This window comes from Neodiprion pinetum, chromosome 2 (assembly GCF_021155775.2).
Source record: "Neodiprion pinetum isolate iyNeoPine1 chromosome 2, iyNeoPine1.2, whole genome shotgun sequence".
Lineage (NCBI taxonomy): Eukaryota > Metazoa > Arthropoda > Insecta > Hymenoptera > Diprionidae > Neodiprion > Neodiprion pinetum.
This window is the reverse complement of record NC_060233.1, coordinates 14745230-14767307: the sequence shown is the minus strand read 5'-3', so window position 1 is coordinate 14767307 and position 22078 is coordinate 14745230. Positions and strand designations below refer to the sequence as shown.

General features: G+C 37.5%; 4 protein-coding genes across 7 annotated transcripts; 2 read left to right on the top strand and 2 right to left on the bottom strand.

The window, feature by feature from the left end:
- Positions 1–34: 34 nt before the first annotated feature.
- Positions 35–2622, bottom strand: LOC124211501 (glycosaminoglycan xylosylkinase). Of its 2 annotated transcripts, none has more exons than XM_046610612.2 (6): positions 2291–2622; positions 1793–2167; positions 1292–1592; positions 947–1215; positions 615–841; positions 35–531 (listed from the first exon to the last, which is right to left on the bottom strand). In XM_046610612.2, exons 2-6 carry the CDS (start codon positions 2165–2167, stop codon positions 303–305), a joined length of 1401 nt encoding a protein of 466 aa, XP_046466568.1. In that variant the 5' UTR covers positions 2291–2622; the 3' UTR covers positions 35–302. The 2 variants fall into 2 exon arrangements, with proteins under 2 accessions (XP_046466568.1, XP_046466567.1); XM_046610611.2 differs by having other exon boundaries at positions 2317–2622.
- Positions 2623–7714: 5092 nt separating this feature from the next.
- Positions 7715–11145, top strand: LOC124211103 (pre-mRNA-splicing factor 38B). 2 transcript variants are annotated; one of them, XM_046609826.2, is made up of 6 exons: positions 7719–8068; positions 8289–8569; positions 8815–8966; positions 9064–9474; positions 10014–10247; positions 10372–11145. In XM_046609826.2, the coding sequence occupies exons 1-6, from the start codon at positions 8038–8040 to the stop codon at positions 10436–10438; spliced, it is 1176 nt and encodes a 391-aa protein (XP_046465782.1). In that variant the 5' UTR covers positions 7719–8037; the 3' UTR covers positions 10439–11145. The 2 variants fall into 2 exon arrangements, with proteins under 2 accessions (XP_046465783.1, XP_046465782.1); XM_046609827.2 differs by lacking the exon at positions 10372–11145 and having other exon boundaries at positions 7715–8068; positions 9064–9487; positions 10014–10154.
- Positions 11146–11424: 279 nt separating this feature from the next.
- Vav (Vav guanine nucleotide exchange factor) lies at positions 11425–19522 on the top strand. Its single transcript, XM_046609825.2, has 8 exons — positions 11425–12190; positions 12279–12347; positions 14487–14676; positions 15149–15508; positions 15593–15913; positions 16727–17131; positions 17245–17498; positions 17564–19522. Exons 1-8 carry the CDS (start codon positions 11781–11783, stop codon positions 17919–17921), a joined length of 2367 nt encoding a protein of 788 aa, XP_046465781.1. The 5' UTR covers positions 11425–11780; the 3' UTR covers positions 17922–19522.
- LOC124211104 (torsin-1A) lies at positions 18375–21590 on the bottom strand. Of its 2 annotated transcripts, none has more exons than XM_046609829.2 (3): positions 21009–21590; positions 20455–20720; positions 18375–20197 (listed from the first exon to the last, which is right to left on the bottom strand). In XM_046609829.2, the coding sequence occupies exons 1-3, from the start codon at positions 21193–21195 to the stop codon at positions 19655–19657; spliced, it is 996 nt and encodes a 331-aa protein (XP_046465785.1). In that variant the 5' UTR covers positions 21196–21590; the 3' UTR covers positions 18375–19654. The 2 variants fall into 2 exon arrangements, with proteins under 2 accessions (XP_046465785.1, XP_046465784.1); XM_046609828.2 differs by having other exon boundaries at positions 18375–20233; positions 21009–21582.
- Between the last annotated feature and the right edge of the window lie 488 nt (positions 21591–22078).

Sequence of the window (22078 nt, the reverse complement as noted above, 5' to 3'; positions counted from 1 at the left end):
GTATCTTACTTAATTTCAATTAGACATGTGCGAGTTATTCAGAAAACACGATGTTTATTCATAAACTTACAAGTATATACCACATGTTCGTAGGATGTAGCATACTAAGCATTCTAAGACTGTATTTTGACAATAAAAACACTCACAGTAAAATATCCTTCGAATTCGTAATCGAAAACTGTGTATAATTCGCTAAAAATGTCGAATTCGATTGTAAAAGCTATTCTACGACATTTTTTTCCATTATGTTTGGAAGTTTTCGTTTCAAGTTAGATTTTCTTGTCTTTGAACTAATTGTCAAACTACCTGTGGTCCAAGATTACACTTGACGGATACTTGTTTTGCTTCAGACAATGTTCCACTGTTGCAAATACGGCTAAGAGTCTTCTATCCATAGCATTCAAGTGAGCATCTGTGATCAGAAGAGAAACACTAGCTAATCTTGCTTCATGCTCCAAAAGTTGTCTCAAGGATTTACTCAAAGCACCACCACTCAGTAGTTTTAGTCGATTCCACGTTGTATTATGAATACTGTAATGCCAATAATTGAATTTTAATCCTCAATATTGGTAGAACTTGATGAAAGGTATGGAATTATTATGCAGATTACTTACAGGCAGCACTGATACAGAGGTGCCAATATATCAAAATGATCGACATCTGGATCCCCCAAACTTTTTCCATTATCAATAAGCAGAACTGCCGGATTATGAATGTTAGCTTCAACAAGCTCATAGTGGTGACGATCGCCATTATCCATGAGAAAATCAAAAATTGCCGTATCCACTAAATCTAGCAGTCTGCTAGAAGTTTTAACTGAATAGGTTTTTGTCCCCTTGACCTGAACACGGAAATTGAAAAGATTTGTTGATGACACAAAATCTTCCACAGATGCTTTTCGAAAGAAATAGTGAAACACAAACAACACTCCCAGAGAATAACTAACCTTATCACAATAGTTGTCATCCATCTCCCATGCAGCAGCCTTATTTTTTTTGTAAGTTCGTTGCCAAGGATTCCGATGTTTGGAGAGTTGGAAGTCATTTGGCAACCATAGAATCAGCACACCTTCTAACAAATCATCTATGCCACAGATCGGATCTTCAGGTGAGCAGTAATGACATATTCCATAGAAACAAATATTGTTCCCTTCCTGGTACATGGTATTGAGTAACTCGGTTGATGCCTGTTTTCTGATCTCCTCACTAAGTTTCACTGGATAAATAGAATAACAAAGATGCAACTGCACCTTTCAATCTTTTGAAAAGTGCAGGAAATAAAATTCACTTACATTTTCGTATGACACAAATAGGCACCCGTCTGAAAGACAATAGAGAAGACAAGTGAAAAGCAACAACTTCCGCGTTGTGCCTATCCTTTCCGTGATATACTGGCCCTTTGATCAGAGTATCTCTATTATACCACATTGGCTTGAACAATGCTTTGACACCATGATTTAGAGTAAGCATCAGTTTTAGTTGAGTTCCCAGTAATGCATTTTCTGCCTTTGTGATTTTGGATGTTCTTAGAGCATGTAAAATGGTCCCAAGTTCAGGGGCTGTAGGTGGAATTAGGTGATCGGCGTCTGGCCACTACAAAATTATAAGTTATATGCAATGGTCGGCGAAAGAATATTTTATGTATATCTTTAGCCAGCTATTGCTTGCATCAAAAGATTTTAGACATTCAATTATTCACTTGTGTACCAGAAGAGTTTCATGATATTTAAACGTCAGCTGTACAATCTGAATAATTAAATACACACATAGCAGCTCGCAAGCAAAATACTAACATTGCGTTGAGGTATAACCCAAATGTCCTCCTGTACGTTTGGCACTATCTTCAGCTCTGCTAATAATCGATCCAAAAGTAAAGTATGGTTGGCATTTGGCTTGAAGTACTTGGACGGCAGCGTTCTCATTTCTAGTTTGATTCTCTTTTCTGCATTAATCGACGAGGTACGTACATTCGAACCCTTGTTAATTTTTTTCTTTGTAACAACAGCGCCCTGTTCTTGTAATTTGTTGATGTCAGAATTTTCTGGATATTTAGTGTTACGCTTATGTGGAGAGTCTTCAATTATCATTCGTACAAAGTATATGTTTACTGTCAAAACAAGCACCAAAAGCCCACCGAGAGCAATGAGAGCACAGCGTCGACCAATCATCTGTAGGTAAAATAAAATATTTCAAAGCTATAGGGATTTGTTGTAGATTATAACCTCAAAAAGTTTCATGGTAATCAAAATCAAATAAAGACATTTCTACAGAATGCAAAGTAATAGTATTACCTTATAATAATTGACCACAACTTTACCTTGATCTAAAAAGGCGCATTGGCTTCATCATTCAAGAGTTCAACTTAACAAACCCATAATATCTACAAGGTTTTCGGCGGCACTTAGGTGCCGCCATTCTTTTAATATAGAAGTATTAACTAATGTATTGCAACCCATTCAAAGAGATTCAAATCCGCATTGTTTCTGTCTTGTTTCCTTCTTGTTCTTTCTTCGGCTTTTAAATTGTTTACGACATTATCCTAAGAACCCGTTTAAAAGATGAAGCATACGGGTTTCGGCCTTCGGCCATGTGACCAGTGCCATGTGAGCCATATCTATTATTTAAGGATTTTACCCAATTCAACTGGATTTTCACGTGCAGTAAACAACTGGATGCAGCATGCTCTGATTGGTCAATTCGCAAAATCACCAAGTATGAGACGTCACCAAATGGTTATGCATAATCACCAAATGGTGACTTTGGTGAATTAACCAATCACAGCAGACTGCATTCAGCTGTATGCTGTATGTAAAAGGCCGTGTTCGTAAATTGACTGACAGCACTGAAAATACTCTAGGACAGAGTCAGAGCTATTCACGAACTTGGAAGCGCAAAAGAGATGAAAGATTGCTGACAGTACTGTCAGTTACTTCGAACACGGCCAAAACCTAGCCTTTAAGATGCAATTTTCACGTGTAGCAAACAGCTGCATGTAGCAACAACAAAATGCTCTCATTGGCTGCTTGCTACGTACGCGACGGGAAGGCTTCTGTTATGTGCAGCAAAACCAACTGCTGTAGAAGGTAGGTTCATTTCTACTTTGAACAGCAATTTTCATATATGTATGTATATACAATACATAAGATACTGATGAAAACACCAGAATCATCGACCGATCAGACTATTTTCGCTGCTGCTATGCATCCAGCTGTTTGCTGTGAGTGAGAAATCAGCTATAGACTGCGTTCCATACATTCGATAATTGGAAAAGCAGCTGAATCAGTCAGTGCGGTCAGTACCTACTACAGTGAAACTTCTTAATAGCGGACAACGTCAGGACCGGAAGTCTTGTCCGCTATATAGGCAAGTGTCGGTCATTAGGAAGTATTTTTTTCATTATAAATTCTTGCCAGGAATTTCTAACTTGTCTGTTATAAAGAGATGTCGATTAGAGAAGTTTTGCTGTATAGATGGTGACTTAGTTTATTAATGTATAACAATAATAATAATAATAGGTAACGTACAGTGACCTTCTGATGGAATATTACCTAACGCTTATTTCCACCGTAATCTAGAATCCGATTGGTAGATTCCCGGATAATTACCAAATTGCAAGTGGACTTACCTTGGAACATTTACTACTGCAGGTAGCTACCCCTACCCATAGACTTATAAAGATAGACTGAGCGCTCCTATAAGAGGCACTGAAGCTTACATATAAATGCCCCTACCGTTGACTGAAGATATATAGCCTTATAGGACTTTTCGTAGTCGAAAATGTCTTATATTGGAGGCGCAACTCAATTCGATAAGCGGTCGGGACATAAAAACGACGAAAACTCATGTTACTATCGCTCATCGTGCGTGCCCAGATAGTGCAGAGTCGAATATTATTATGCCTACGGAATGACGAACGGGAACAGACTGAAATATTCACACATGGTAATACCGTATGGACGCCGTGCACTTTTCAAGTACGCAAATCCCTTTGGGCCAAATTCAACAATGCTAATCTAACTCGATCGGATCAACAAAAACTATTATCTGAAAATATAATTAGTGACATATGTCGATACAGACAAAAATATACTTAGCTTAGATAAGTAAAGAATATAATGAACGGTAAAAGAGACAAATCAATTAGTTGAAACAGACAGAAGATTTGATTAGCTAAAACACGAAAGAGGTTTGATTAGCTGAAACAGTCAAAGGGTTTGGTTAGCTAAAATGGACAAAAAGTTTGATTAGCTATAATGGACAAAAGGTTCGGTTGGTTGAAACAGACAAAAGGTTTGATTAGCAGAAACAGATAAAAAGTTTGTGTAGCTGAAACAGACAAAGGTATGGTTAGCACAATCTCGTAAGTCCATACACTAACAAAAATGGGTAGAGTTCAACATGATATTCGCTTTAATATTCGTTGCTGCGATTATTGATTGTATTGATGAATGGAAAACATTCTAGATTTTTTGAATCAATAACTCTTTCAGCTTTGAGTTATTAAAGTGAATATCTTTTCCGACTGAACATTCCATGGTTCTCAATGCATTTGTTAAAAAATTGGTTTCGTTGTCCTGAAACAGAAAATAATACGATCAGTTGAACGAGTGTTTTTGTAGATTTAAGATATATTTCATAAATACTTACGCCAAAATTTTTCACTGTCACAATACACTACCGAGATTTTCGTACCTGCGCGTTGAGCGCCGGGTTTCAAATGACGCGCTTTCTCTCATATCTGAAAAGTCTCCGCGCAAAAGGCGCCGTGGAACTTGAAAACTTTCATTATTTGTAAAAAAATTAACCGAAGAGCTGAAAGATCAGCACATCGAAAATGCGTAACTCTTTTATATACGGTTTGCAAAATCGAAGCTTAAAAAAACGTGTCTGATGCGCGTTATTAATTTACGCGCAAAAGGCTGCGTCCAATTCTCGTGATTACTGTACGCGCAAAAAGGCGCGACTGATTAAACTGTCAAAAAATTTGTATTATCTAGGACTTGTTCCACAAATTCTGTAGAAACCCAATCCGCATCTGCATCTTTTTGAATTAGATACATTGCCATGCGGTTTGTTGTTCTCAGATTAAAAATCGAATCGAAATCGGGAGGGAGGTTGAAGGGCATGCATTATTGTGTGGCGTGACGGCCGGCGGTCCTCTTCGACGCGAAGTCTTCGGGCTCAACATCTCTCCCCATCTAGCGTACCACGGAACGCGATAGATGGTCCAGAGATGCGTTTTGCCCATTCAGACGATCACAGAGATCAATTCAATGGAATAATGATCAGTAGGGACTGAATAATTGAATTGAATAACGATTGAAAAATGGTTGCAGAGTGACAAGAAATGGTAAATTTAATCACATTAATATTCAAATGCTTATAAACGGTTGAGAGACTCGAATATGGAGTCGTTTGGGAAAAAAATGTCTGTGATCGTTTGACACTGTGGATTACAAAAGTTAGTAACACCACGGTACATCGCGACCTTCCTACCCTTGCCTGTTTCCCAACGGAACGACCCAACGGAAAAGAGAGACTCACGCACACATGTATAAACCCCATGACGGATCTCAAAACATCCACCTACCTATCCGGTTACCTATATTCGATCTAAACGATTGTCCATTTTTTCCAACACACATCATTCTTCATCATTTGCGCCGTGGTCACTGACTTACATTTTCGTTGGTTACCTGTTGGAAGTAAAATGTTTTTGTATCATAGTCTGTCCACTCAGAATACAGTATCGCGGTTGTATCCCGCCAACTCTAGTATTGTATGTAGTATTTTAGTAAATGTTGGCAGACTATCGGTACATTGGCATTTTTTAAAATTGATTAAAAACATTCTGTATGCCAATTAGCGTTTTTCTAAGTGAGCTAAACCTGCAGTTGATCATTACTTGTTGGCTGTTAAAAGATTGAAAATGATATATAATATAAGATGCAATTTGATTACGTTACGTTATGCCAGGCTTTGGAATTTTATCGAATTAACAGTATTGTGAATAATTGAATACGTTCAAACCTCAGGTGAACCCACCACTTAAACGGCATCATCGGTAAATTCTAACGTAGATTATTACATCAGTTGCGAAACACAATTCGATCTCGCGAGTGCCGAGTAAGCGATGGTTACCTGTTGCGATGCTCATTCCACTTTTAGCAACGTGCAAAATATCTACTGTAAGTAAGCTACGATAAATTGAATTGCGAAAAAAAATTATTCGACTGAAAGTCAAGCACGTTGTGATCGTGAATGAGCCTATCCATGCAGCTAAGAAATCAAAGATTCGTTCAACATTTGTTACCGCCACGCCACGTGACACAGGAATCCCAGGGAAATACCCATAACCCAAGACGTGCAAACTCACCAACATTGCCGAGAAATAGAAAAGTTACTTGGAAGTCTCTGCTTAAATCTGTGAAAAATAAAAGAGAACACTTGGATTAATTTAGCAAATTGGCTTTTCAGTTTTCAAATTGGTTATTACTATTGCCCAGGTTCATATTTATGCAATGCATTTATTATGCGAGAACAAAAGTTAGACTTTAAATGCGCTATCTTGAATTATCAATTAATAATTCATTAAGTATTGTTACCTGGGCTCTGGGCTGCTCCAAACTTTTACATGTAGCATTTCTTGTAGCATCTCAGGTTTATTGGTGACGCGATGCACTTTCACATTATTCAGATCTTCAATAATCTCTTATAATCCAAAAATCCGCACCGCAATAACACTCGATTCTACGCTCACTTTTTGTGCTGTAGCTATCTGATTGAATCGAATGAATAAACTTACTAACAATACAACTGCGCATTTGCCGAATATCAGCCAAAAAACTAGTAAAATTGACACTCGGCGCACAGACACAAAAATAGACATCACTGAAATCTGAAGTTACATGAAAGAATGAAAACTCGGGACACGAAGTTCACCGTCAACGTTCGCAGGATGTTTTTATTTCAGTAACTCGGTTTTTCGTTAGGCTACACGCTGCTCCTCGTGTACTATTCACAGATGAGTATGATGGAAATACACTGATCGAACAACGAGACACAACCTGAAGAACGCGGTCTGAATGTTGAACCGATACTCAGAATACGCGATTTCGGTCCGATTGCTCGGAAACGACTGATCCCGCACGGCGTTTAGTTGAGACTTAAGTCAGTTCTCTGAAGGACAGAACATAATAATTCTCCCGCTCTCTCTGTTGCTTTTCCCGTAGAGTGGGGGTAGCTGCACGCGCCTGTCTGACTGTTCTTTCCCTCTCGTGGCCCCTACTCCATGAGTAGAGTGACAGAGAGGGCGAGAGAATATTATTATCTTCTGCCTTTCAGAGAACCGATTCAAATCCATTCACGGGACACTCACATCGTGCGGTTTACACTCTCTTTCATATATCTCTATAGTCTCAACGGCCGAGTGAAAATATAACGTAAACTACGTACAACGCGATCTAATGCTTAGAGGTTTGCCGTAACATGCGACGTCAGGCGAAGTTTGGTTCTCCGACCACTTACCGTAGTGAAAGAGAGAGAGAAGAGAGAGAGCGCGAGATATATATCCCCGGGTTACCCTGGATACTCCGTTTCTCTCACTCTGCTTTTGATTGCAAGCCACCTTGTAGAGCGAGAAAGACAGGTTATATGTATACGTGGCACACTGCTCTATCTCATTGTCAGTCCTCCGCTGCACTTTCTGTACACGCGAGACTACCTCCGGTAATATATGCTCTAAGCCTAAACGAATTCACTTTCACCCAGAGTGCTTACATCATTTTTACACAACACAGCTATCTGAACCGCATCTGTTTTATCTATGCTCGAAGGCGTTGACGTTGTTCTCGTTTCCGCAAATGCGTGATTAGAAAGAATGAGGTAAAATAGTTTGAGTTGCAGTTCGTAAACATTGTGGTTGTAATTTGTAAGCAGACTGAATTAACGTCGGTAAAGTTGACGGTTGATTCTTTTAAGCCGTAGAAATAGTATTCTTTCATAAACTACAAACCTTCTGCGGTATCTGCAGAGTAACATGCAAACTCAAGAAGCAGAGGGGAATGATGGTAAGTAGTTTGGTTCTTTTCCTTTCGCTTACTACAGTATTACAAGAATTGGTTTATCAATTTTGCTCTAACATTCTCAGTTCAGTTATTCAAAATAGACAAGCTGTACCGATATGGTTTGCTTCTTAACCTCTATCAAAACTCATCTCCATATTACACCTCCATTACCACGCAATTGCTGAGTAAAAATTAGAAATCGTGCTCTTCCTGATCATTTTAGGATCTCCATGGAACAATTCGAGTGGATGTGAAGAAGATCGAAAAGGAAATCCAAAAGAGAAAAAGTCCAACGTTTTGCCACTATGGGGCAACGAAAGATCTATGAACTTGAATCCTTTGATATTGACAAACATACAGTCGTCGCATTACTTCAAAGTAAATTTGTACGAGCTGAAAACCTATCATGAAGTTATCGACGAAATTTATTACAAAGTAATGCATCTGGAACCATGGGAAAAAGGAAGTCGAAAGACAGCAGGCCAGACCGGCATGTGTGGAGGCGTGAGTATGTTTTTAGGGCCAATTAAAACGATGTTTGCATTTCGATTACTTTATTTTTGTACAGCCAAATTTCATAAACTTACTTAAGGTTGAACAAGTTTAACAGCTTATACAGGTCACAGGCGTTGCAGCAGGAGGGACAGTATCGACAGCTTACTGTCTTCCCTACAAACTATTCACTTACTTTAGATTAACCAAATGTTACAAACTGACTTAAGGGTGTGCAAATTTAGCGGTTTATGCAGGTTAGAGGCGTTGGAGCAGGAGGTATAGTATCGACAGCTTACTGTCTTCTGTACAAACTATTCACGCTACGATTAACGAGGAAACAATTGAACGGGCTCATCAATCATCCAGACTCCCCGTACATTCGTGCCCTTGGTTTCATGTATATCAGGTATGAAGAAGAAACGATCAGTTTTGCAATATTTCGTGTTTGCTAATGAACAATTTTCAAAGTTACTGATCAAGTTTACTGGTAATGACACGTTCAGATACACCCAACCACCAGCTGATCTGTTCAGTTGGTATGATGAATACCTGGAAGATGCCGAGGAAATTGACGTCAAAGCAGGAGGTGGTCAAGTGATGAAGATGGGTGATATATTGAAACAGTTTTTAACCAAGCTTGAATGGTTCTCAACGCTTTTCCCACGGATACCTGTGCCAATACAAAAAGACTTGGAACAAAAGTTAGGGGAAAGGTTTCCGCAACAAACTGTGAACACGCGTAACGCTAAGCCACCCATAACACTGAATAATCATGGAAAGTACAATAGTAATAATAGTAATAGGAAAGACAACAGAGGTGGATGTACAATGGTACGAAATCAACAACCTAGACACATACCAGATAATGAGGCACAGTGGGGAGAGGCTGAAAGAGCGAGCCACTGGCGAGCCAGGTGCGTCTACGTGGTATGACTACAATCACGTTATTAAGTATTATAATTACTTTAAATTTTTGTTGAGAAAAATAAGCTTTCCTTTCATCAGCTATTACCCATGTTTTATTTTAGTTCCATTAAATGCGTCCTTTAAATGTAGTCCAGTTGAATATTCTTTTCATATCTTACACTGCATTTGAGATTAGAGGGATGCTACAGGTAGATGATGTTATATGATATGATACAGGAATTATACAGATGCATCGGTATCTATCTTTACAAACAAGAACTTGTACAACTCTGTCATTTACCTGTTTTGGTCATACTCTAAAGCATCTTAAAAGATGAATCGTTGCCACCAAAGGAAAACAGAAAAAAAACAATTCAACCGTTTTCTCTTTTTCCTAACTTTTAATTCAGACCTAACTGTGGATTCATCATTAAGATACTTTTTCTAATGCTGAATATGGAAGTTGCATCACTTGAGAACTGTATGCTTAGTTATTTTGCACACAAATTCACCTATGGCTACTTCCTTGATGGAATTATTGTTTCAGGTCTAATGAGGAACGCCGAGAAGACCGTAAAGATAGGTATCGAGATAAAGAAAGGGAGAGAGAGCGGGAGCGGGAGCGACCGAGAGAGCGAGAGAGAGATAGGGAACGAGAAAGGCACAGTAGACGTTCTACCAGCAGGGAGCGATCTTTCAGAAAACAGAAGGACCAAAGGAGTCGCAGCAGGGATCGACATCACAGAGAAAGAAGTCGTGACCGTCACAGGCACAGGGATAGGTAATACCTGTACATTTTAATTCCGAATCAAACCGCTCACTTGAAAAATAAAGTTTTATTGAAATTGAATTGCATATGCAGCATGTCTTCTAATCCTTACAATTAAGTCGATCTTATATTTCAGGCGGAGTTCACCTTATGATTACGCAACTGAGCTTGCTAGGGAGAAGGAAAGGCAACGAAGAGATTAATGTTACAAGCCCTTATTGGATTTAATATAAATTTGTTTGTACGAATTTAATGGTTATGAGAATTATAACCGAGCCACTTCTACAATATTCTTACTGTAGCTACCGAGTTCGGAAATTATACTCTGTTTATGCAACTTTCTCCGCAGGCTAATTGGCAAAAATAAATGATATTTTCGAACTGTGGAGAATATTTCAATCCTGCATATTATTCATATATGCAGATGATGTTCCAGCGAAACCTAACGGATTATTCTGGAATTGTGTAGTTTGGAAATTGCTAATTTACAGATTAACTCCCGGATCAAAAATTACATATCTAACGAAGATGTGATGGGTTGCAATCAAAATTCTTCAGTATGTTCGTTTTGGAATCTACACCACCCAACCAAGCATCAAGAAACTGAATGAGTTATCTGATTATTGATCATTCTTGACCAAGTTTAGTACATGAATTTTTTTGGAATTTGCGACTTCGTAAAAACTTCTCTATCATTTCGGTTGTCATTAATTCGTTAATTCAGAGCATGAAACGCGCTTAGACTAGAAATATTTCCAAACACTGCAGTGTGTTTGGAGTGTAATTTCCAACCCAGCTCCTACTAATTACCATACCAACAAAATTGGTATTAGCCTAAATTAGTTGTAATATATCCACAATGTAGTTCAACTTGTTTTGTATGAAATAAAATTGACGTAAATGAAGAATTTTAATTGTGTACATAAACTGCTTGTGACCTTGTTTCTCCGAAATAAGACTACGTTGAATATTTGAACTGCGCGGAAGGGTGTAACCACATGTAGACGCAAGAAACCGATCACGGAACATGCGCGAGCTAATGTTCGTATAAGCAATTCCCTCAGACCTTCATAGTAACTGGTTGAAAAACGTTCCGAGGTAGTTTTCAACCAATAGAGTAACCGATAAAATAGGGAATCTATGCATCGAGCAGAAACAGCAGCTGAAAAATACAATGACTGAAAAGTGGAGCCCATCTTGCCCTTGGATGCGCAAAGTATCAAAAAACGGTCCAAAACGAACAAGGTTAATTGTTTGAGGAAAATGGCGTGATAGAGGAGTAAACGTCAGGATACGATCGTACATGGTAGTGAAATCACCAGGAAAAAGTACTGCAAGTAGTACAGGAAATAAACGTCATTAAAATTAATGTCAGAATGTTAATAAGAATGATGTTGAGGAAACTATGATGAGTCGTAAATGAGGAGAACGGCCTACAGTGACTGTGACAAGAAGTTACAATGGGGAGTAACAATTCTGACGTGAAACTCTGAGGAGTGGTAGACACGTTACCTCTCAGTCAATTAGCAGGACTGTTAAGATAAAATGAATACCGGTGACAGCGATGCAGACCCAAGCAACGGGTGGCACGAGTGTGCCAGTTGGCTGACGAGGTGCGGCGCACTGCGGAGCGATCACAAGGCCAACTGGCCCAGTGCAACAGCGTTCGACCTGGCTTACACTCTACGGGACGGCGTACTGCTCTGCAATTTGCTCAACACAGTCGATCCGGGTTGCGTGGACATGAAAGATGTGAATCAGAAGCCTCAACTGGCCCAGTTCCTTTGCCTTCGTAACATCAAGATATTCCTATCAGCCTGTTCCTCTGTCTTTGGACTCTCCGAATCGGAATTGTTCGAACCTTCCATGCTGTTCGACTTGTCTAACTTTCATCGTGTCTTGTGTACTCTTTCTGCACTGTCCATCTGCCCTCGATTACGCCGTAAAGGGATCGAGTAAGTATTGAAATCCTACGCAGTTAAGCTACATAACGAAGATCTGTCTTTCAGATATCTAATATCTTTTTGCAATTTCTTATTACAGAGGTTTTTCTATTGGACGTGATAGATCGCAGGAAGATATTTACAAGGACTTGCAAAGTGCAGGAGTAGGGTGAGTAAAAGCTTGTTTACACTTCTCTCCTAATCAATATCTAAAGTAAACCTGATGGGCTCAATTTGAATCCATTTCAAACCGTACGGATATGACATAAATCGCATTCACTATCGAATAAAACTAGGTGACTGATAGTTATCTAAGTGGATTATTTGTGAGTTAAGTTCACCACTTTGCCCCTGTTTGCATCAACCTATGTGCATCATTTGAAATGGATCCAGTCGGGTATAAATGAAGTGGATAGCAGAGCGGAAAAATATTGTGTCAAAGAATTTTTTTCAAAGCATTGTAAGTCAGAATTTGATTCAAAGACGTTGTATTTCAGAATATGGTTCAACAACATCGTATCTGAAGTTGAAATTTTGCATACATCATTTTCTTTGGCTGCACCACCGATGCCTGCATGTGATTTTTGAAAAAATATTAGTGCTGGTTAATCATAAAATGTTGTTAAGGTTTCGTCATACACCGAAAAATATGACCTATTTGAAGCAGATTCCAATTTTTCCATCAGCTTCAAAATTTCAAAATCGACTTGAACATGATGATATATTAATGGTCATTAGTCAGAAATTCATGGAAATAATTGAGTATGTTAGGCAACCATTGTAACTATAATCCAAACTTGAGATATGATATGGGAAAGAATATCGAATCTTAATCACATGTCACGAGACAACCAATGCCAATATCTTTTCAACAGTCATGCATCCCACAATGGTGTAGCTTCAATAATATACACGATATCTTAATTTGAGATACGATGGTGTTGAACCAAATTCTGCGAACCAACGTTTTTGAATAAATTCTGCATACGACGATGTTGAATCAAACTCTGAGTTACGATGTTATTTTGCTCATCTATCAGAGTGAAAAAATAGCTTCTTGGTAATCACTGTTCATGGGTTTAGCCCCACAGCAGCGGTAGTGGCCTTTACCATAAAACCTAGAGGGGTGGACCTAGGTGAGTCCCAAGTTTATCAGGAACTACTGTGCTTTTCGACCACCCCTCAGCACGACTGGCCTTCCACAGAGGAGGTATATGTCGTTTTACTCGTTTAAAAAGAGTGTTGATATGAAAAAGAAAAATCTCCACAGTCATATCTACCTTGGAGATTTTATTTTCAGCCCTTATTTTTTCATCAAACTGTAGTTCGATCTACCATGCATTCTATTATCAATCCACATTCCACGTACAAATATCAAGATCGGCGGTCGCCGATCAAGCCTAGTTCATCAAAAAAACATGGATGCACACGAGCCGACGCACTATCATTTACCGAGAGTTAGAATATACACATATGTCGTTTAAACTTTGATTTGAATATTAAGTAAAATAATGTCATTACAAGTGAGCCTGAAATTTGAAAATTGAGTTCCGCTCCATACTATATGTGAACTGAAATATGCAAAATGTCAATTTCTTTTTTGTACGTGTTTTATACTCTGCTACCCAACACTCTTCCTGTGATTTCATTTCTAAACATCCATTAGCTAGATTTGTGTATCAGTGGAAAAGAGTTGTTGCGGTTCACTCGCCGAATATGCTTTTTTTAATCTCATTACGAGATAGTTGTACATTGGGTACATCATAGCTGTTATCATATTCGTAAGCTAGGAAGATCTCTTCAAGTAAAGAAAAAGAAAATGCTGGAATTATGAACAAATGTTGAAGTATCGACGCTTTATTTTAAATCACTACAAAGTGGTTAAAAATCTATAACATTCGTTCGTTTATTTTCTTTTCTTTTTTTGCAATAGTCTCTTTAATGGCGCTATTTGTTGATCGTTGTCGATGAATTTCTGTAAAATAGTTTTCTGAATAAAATGAGCGATCGAAGAGTGAAATGAAACACACGTACTAAATTTTCAACCATTCTAAAACGATTTGTAATCAAGCATCGACATCCCCACTTTCTTTTATAATTCCAATATTTTTGAATAACAGTTTGACAAATACCCAATGTACAATCGTCTTGTAGTAAAATTAATAAAAAAAACTATCGATTTTTGACCATCCAACCTCTTTCAATTTCTTGCTCTGATTGAGTTTGTAGTATAGAGTTTAATTTAAATTTGCCAGAGGTTTTAGTTGCAATAGTTAGATGCATGGCTATTTGTGTTTTTGTACGCAAGGCGAGAAGACGAGGGTCGACGCCGACGGTTTAGAAGGCGCGAGGGTAACGAAGCAGGTGTTGGGGGGGATAGCCGAGATCCTGTAGAGGAAGAAGATGGCTACGGTGTTTTCTGCAGCCATGCTCAAAGCGAAGAAATTTACCAGGACCTCTGTAGTTTACACATGCCTCCACCTACCAGTACCACACAGGTTTTTATTTGTTTCTTATTAGCTCGACCTTCGACTGAAAGTTTGAATCTTCACAAGACACAATTGAAAGTACAATCTAATTAGACGACTTTCGAATTTACTCAATGCAGAACCGTTTAAAGTATTGCAATCACCTGAGGTCATATAAATTTAGTTCCCGCTTGTAAAATTACTGCCAATCTTTTTAACCAGGGTCTTTAAATTCAAGTGCAGAATTAAAGGTTGGTAGGATACTTAAAGCCTCGAAAATATGTAATACAAATAGAGAATCTAGCACAACAGGTGTAGCTTTTATTTAATCATTGTGAATAGCGGCCTTTTTTTTTGCATACAAAATTTTTACAAACATATGCATGCCGAGGATATATCTTGATGTAAATTTATTTCAATCATATCGAATTGCTATGAATCCCCAAACTTCTGCGCTTTTATCTTTATGTGCACTGATTAATACATTGATGTGAGTGTTTAGGGGGTGCCGGCATCTGGAGGTGAAAAGCGTGACTACGTTGTTCAAGAATTGGTCGAAACTGAACGCAACTACTCTGAAGTATTGGTAAACTTGCTGAGACATTTCGCTCGCCCTTTGTCTCCACTTCTTCGTCCAGAAGATTCAGCATGCATTTTCTTTGGGATAGAAGAACTATCAATAATTCACACAGATTTTCATAGCAAGTTACGCATTGCCCGAAACGGAGCAGACTTAGCGAGAATATTTTTAGATTGGCGGGAAAAGTTTCTACTTTATGGTGATTACTGTGCCAACTTGACTTTAGCCCAAATTACAGTGCGAGATGTTTGTCGCAACGAACTCATCAATGAAGTAGTAATCGTAAGTTGTCTATCATGTAAAGTCAGTGGGATCATTGTCTCTGGATATTCAAGTTTCTGATCGTTTTTTTTTTTTTGTCTGTAGAGATGCCAGGAAGAGGCTAATAACGGGAGATTCAAACTCCTCGACATATTGTCAGTTCCGATGCAAAGGATACTGAAATACCACTTATTGTTACAAAAATTAGTAGAAGAAACTCCTCGTGAATGGATCGAAGACCGGCGACAATTAGAGAAAGCTAGAGAAGCTATGGTAGATGTAGCACAATACATAAACGAAGTAAAGCGTGATTCGGACACACTGGATCTCATCAGAGATATTCAAGCTTCAATCGTAGGCTGGGATGTTACAGAGGATACACAACTTAAGAATTACGGGCGTTTGCTCAAAGATGGAGAACTGAAGGTATGCTTCTTACGCTTATCAAATTCACTACACGGTTATAAAGAAATCGTAAACCTCAGTTTTGAGATGAATCAGCCAGATTGTCACATCATCATACATTACGTGAACAGAAAAAACTTTTCAAAAAGTTTCCAGCAGCGCAATTTGCACTAATAATGTTGAAAACAAACGAACCAACTTTTGTATGAAGTAATGTAAGTGAATCGGAGCAAATTCGAATAACACAGGTAGGATATTAAAAATTTGAGGAAAGGCTTTATATTTAGAACGTTCGAAACAATAAAACTGGTGTTTTCTATGAAATTTCCAATGTTGTTGGATTTATTTTGTTTACCATAGAGATCTCGTAGGATCGCTAAAAACAAAATTTATGAACAGTTATTTCCTGATTGCATAAATATATATTTATCTAAGTATGCTAGGACAGATATTCGTCAACAATTACATTTATGCATTATCTCTTTACTTTAAGGTACGATTACTTGAATGTTTTTCAGAAAATTCATAGGAAGCTCGCCAGCGAGCAAAGTGAGCCTAAAAATGATGGAATCGCTTGATAAACACCAGAGTTGGCTCATTTTGAATGTTCCAATTGTAAAACTTTTTACAAATTGTTGATATCTGAGCTTGTCTTATGCAAATTTCATCAGATTCGTTTCTTATACAAAGTAGGGCTGTTGTTTCACTCGTGTTCACTATCATTGGCGCAAATAACATTGCAGTAAATTTTCTAAACGTTTTTTCGCTCTTCTTTACTTTTATTCAAATGATGGAGCTCATTGATCCTTGAGGATATTCAATTTCTGTCTACAGGTAAAAGCTCACAACGACCAGCGGGTGAAGGCACGATGGGCATTTGTTTTTGAGCAAGTGGTACTGATTTGCAAAGCAGAAAGAGGAGATCAGTATTGCTACAAGGAAACATTACGTTTGGATGACTACAGATTGGAAGATCATATGGAAAGACGGACCATGGGCCGTGATTCTCGATGGTCTTACCAATGGCTGCTGGTTCACAAGCAAGCCTACACTGCCTATACCTTGTACGCCAGAACTGATGATCAAAAGAAAGCATGGATCAAAGCATTACGAGAAGCAATGGACAACATTAATCCAGCCGCCTGCAAATCAACAGATCATAAATTCAAGCTGACCACATTTGATACTGCGCAATATTGTCAGCACTGCGGGAAGTTTCTGAAGGGTCGAATATTTCAGGTATTGCACGTTTTCTGAAATAACTCTAACTTCTTATGAGTTAAAACGAGGTAAAAAAATGTTACCGATGAAATTTTAAAATGTGATCAGTCAGACAATGAAACTGTTCACAGGGATACAGATGCACATCTTGCCGTTTCTCAGTGCATAAGCAATGCATTATGTATTCGGGTCGTTGCACGCCTATGCCACCACCGCTACCATATGAACTCGCCTTGTCTCCGAAACTGTGGTTTGTGGGTGAAATGGGCAGGGACACGGCAACTTCAAGGTTGGAACATCGTGAAGATGGTACCTACATGCTAAGAGTACGACGTGCAGGGCAGCCTCGTGTTGGAAATGAAACTAGCTATGCGCTTAGCATTAAGTGAGTATTAATTATACATTTAACAGTGTTACAGTAATAAATAAGTACTAATCCTGCTATTTCAGGGCATATGGAAGGGTGAAGCATATAAGGGTGTTTAAACGTGAAGCTGATGGTGCTGTGCATTACTATCTAAGCGAATCGCGGTTTTTTAAAAGTGTTGTCGAACTAATAGAGTACTATGAGCGAGCTTCACTTGCCGAAAACTTTGAGGATTTGGATCAGCGATTGCTCTGGCCATTTAGGCGAGTTCTAGCCAAGGCACTGTTTGACTTTAGAGGAGGAGAACCAAATCAATTGAGTCTACGTCGAGGCTGCCGAGTAGTTGTGCTCAGTAAGGAAGGGGATGCCAGGGGCTGGTGGAAAGGTAAAATAGGCGATCAAGTTGGATTCTTCCCTAAAGAATACGTTGCCGAAGAATGAATTCCAAATGTTCAAATCAATTTCACAGATGATCGATGTCCGAACTCTCAGTGTAACAGTACAGCATTTAAAAAATTCAGTTCACCGTTACCCAGATAACAATCAGTGTCTGTCGGTTTACTGCTACGAAAAAAATGCATTTGAATCATATTCGTCCATTTACACACAGCGTTGAAAATGCACAAAGATAGGGATTCGGCGATACCTGTATCACTTGTAAAGTAGTTAGAATGCGACTTCCGATAGCACAGCTCAAATCACTTAATTAGTGAACCATGATTTTAAATTATTTATAGACAGTTTGTTGTTACAGTCAGAGTAGGATTGTACTATTTAATGAATTCTCACAAAAAGTTAAAATGTTATCTGGGTACATGCACAGACATATAGATATGATAAGACTGTTAAAAAAATACTTTCCTCATAGGTGTTTAATCATTTTTTCAATCAGGACACACAACTAATTATTAATAAAATTTTAGCAAAATTCCAGTCATCTTTTACAATTAAGCACTTATCTGTATCTGTGTAAGCTTTTTGCTAGTATATATCGAAATAGTGTAATAAAACTATAGGTGTAAATGAGATGCCATTTTACTACAAATGCTAGTTATTTTAAGTTTACTATCACGTTAAACATGTCCCTGATTCTGACTAACAACGAGAGAATTTTATTTAGAGAGTTACTGTTTACTAACGATAAATGTCCTACCATTTTATCTATTTATGTATGATATTTATAATAATAATTGATTGACTAATCTATATGTCGATAGAAGAAAGTCTAATTTTATGCAATATGTGTATTCTATGAATTTTTCCAAACAGTCGAAACTGTGGGCCAGATTCATATTGTTTAAAAAAAAAAAAAAAGTAATGAGAAGTTGCAAATCATTAGCAATTTTAGTAAGAAAGTAAGCCCTACTTTTTTTTATGCAACAAAATGTTCGATTTTATACTTATAAAGCATTGTCAAAGTTCTATTTTTGCATACGTAGAATAGCCTCTGTCTCTGCAGCTGTTATTCCATTACACTGAGGTTTCGATATATTTTAATATTATACAAAGAAAGTTTTAAAAATATATATATATATATATATATATATATATATATATATATACACACACATATGTATATGAACAATTACCTGTATGTGTACGTACTATCATTAGAACTATTATGCTAGAATGGTGTATACATAAAATATTTTTATTGTCTGAGAAGTGTTCTCAAATTGTGCCAATAAATACTAATAAACTTTCTGTTCACCAATGCGTTATCCAATATTCTGTATTTGTATTAACTGTTACACAACAGTAACAGAAACTGATTTATGTTGGATTCATATGTTAAAGTGAGTTAAGGAATCAGATCTATAAACCTAGGCAAGTACAACTTAAAGTTTGTTGGTGGTTTGTTTGTTTATTATCAACATTTAACACCTCCAATATGTTATTAAAATTGAGTTATTATTACGCTTCATTATTTTCCACTATCGTAGAGTTTTACAAAACATAAAATAACATACTGATAGCGTATCCTCAAACATTTTACTTATAACGGTGAAATTATATTTCGATTTCAAACATACGGCTATTACCTGTATTGAAAAAAATATTAGTATCGTATTATTTAAGAATTAATATTTTATCAAAATTATTTCACGAATAAAAAAGATTAATAATCTTCTACGACATACACATATTCGTTGAGCCAAAATATATGCTAACTTTTATAATTTGGAATTTCTTCTTGAACTGAACTTTTGCTTGATAGCTGAAGCTTTTTGATCGAGTCTTTTACAACCAGCATTTGAATAAAGCTTATGTGGAGATGGCCCGAAGGTGACATGCGTCATAGTTTCTTGAATCATCTCATTACTTGGGGTAACACCTCTTTTAAGAAAGGCATCAATTATACACTTTTCTACGTGAATTTCCTCAAGTGGTAAAAACGGAACATAATGATCAATGAGGCTAGTTTCGATTGTATCACTTTTGTGAAAACCGCCCTTTTCATTGAATGCACCGATAGCTAGTAACGATTCAAAGTCTGCCAGAGTGGTTTCGTCTCGTTTTTTTCCAGCTTGCCACAACTGTAGAAGATGTTGTGCCATTGCAGAACCTCCAGTGTTTGACAAAAATATAAATATAGCTTCGGTTGGGTCTATATTTTGAAGCTTTGGATTATAGTCCAAAAATGGCACAAGTATATTGAGCGTTCCTTCTGGTATTTTATCAACTTCGTCAAATATGAAGATCGAGCGTTTGCACACCTGAAGATATTTCGTTATTTCGTCTCGAAGGTTCCGCTATGATAAATCACGTTTCGGATATTATTATACTTAAGGAACACAATCAGCGGTAAATATTCTGAACTATTGTTTTCTACCATTAAATAATTACTGTTGAATATTAATTATGTCTTGCTTGAAGACAAGATTTGGATCAAGTTTGTATCAATTAATTTATTTGGAGAATTTCTGTGACAAATGCAGTTTCTATGACTAACTATTAAGGTACAACGACTAACCTGATATTCAGCGATGTTTCCATCGGCGGGAAAATGAAGACGCCCTTTATAAAAATGAACGTAACTACTGTTAGCACCATTTTTATACAGTGCGTCAACGATAAAGTTTGCCATATAGTTTTTACCACTTCCAGGTAAACCGTGAAAACTCATAGCTAATGCCTTCTTCGGATTTGTATCTTCGAAATGACCTTTCAATGCGTGCAGCACGGTTTCATGTGCCAAATGTTGGCCGTAAAGTTTAGTCTTCAGTGTAGTATCAAGCACTGCAATGGAAACAACAGATTTTCTCTATATCTTTCGATTGGTCCTAAATTATGGATTGTCAAGTAGTTAATTCTTATTAATCATCAGGGTAGTTCATTGTTGCAGCGGAGAAGAAAGACCAGGTGTGACTCAACGAATTCGATTGCTCGATTGCGGTACAAGGATATTAACAGTTTAACACTTCACAAAGTCTGGTAAATATAACAACCATCTGCGCTACTTAAATTTATCTGAAAAAACACAAGACGTGAAGAAGGAAATCTGCCAACTGAACAAAGGATACTCACAAGTAAAATCAGCTGGAATGTACTGATTTGTGCAGCACTCCTTGAAACTACACCATGACATATAACCTAGGCCTGCTAATCCACTGGCAATACCACCTACTGCGACAGGAATTAGCGGAATAAAACACTCTCCGCAATTAAGGCATAATAAACAAATACCGATTTTCAGAAATGTTCTAAAATTCATTTTTCAAATTTAATTTAATGGTAAATTTTTTCTGAAATAAGGAAATTCTATCTCCCCATACAACAGTCATGTGATAGGTAATGAAAATATTATAAATGACTGTTCGAAGTGTTTAGAACAAATCTACATCCTATTTACGGCACTTTGAAAACAAGTTTGACTACACATGTCTCCCGAAGATTCAAGCCGGCAAAAATGTTTTCAGAGTCCATGTATAGTGAAATGGCCTGTCATTTTCCCAGCAGTACTGACAGCAGTTTTGTGTCCTTTACACTCAAGAGCGTTTTCGGTGAGCTCTGTCTCACTACTAGGAATCTTTCTGCCCTGGCAACTGATCATTTCGGAATTCGTACAAACAGGTTTCGAACTTGGTTTAAAGCAAAGATCTTATTATTCTCTTTGGTTTAGAGCATTAGGTAGTAACGCCAAATACAAAAGAGCGAAAAATTTTAACAAATTGAAAAGGCCGAAATACCATAATATTCGCTATGATACAATTTACAAATGATAATGAAATAATATAGCATTGAAACACATGGAGAGCCTACTCGTAAAATTTGAAATTCGTAGTAAAATGACTCGCTAAACACAACGCTAAACATAAGGTAAATATTTAATTAAAATTTTTTATGGGAATTCATGCTCAGAAACGAAATCTTTTCCTTATATTGTGTTTTCTACTACATTTACGATGCTTTGATCATAAGAGTATAATTACTTCGGTCGGCACTTGGCGAAAAGGTGAGATTTCGTTTACGACAAAAACGTATGTCAAACGGAATTTTTTACCAAGCACCCAGTGCCGGAGGCAAAATGACAAAAATGATACGGCGTAAATAAAACTGGAAATCACTCGTTTACGCTTAAGTATGAAAATCGGAAA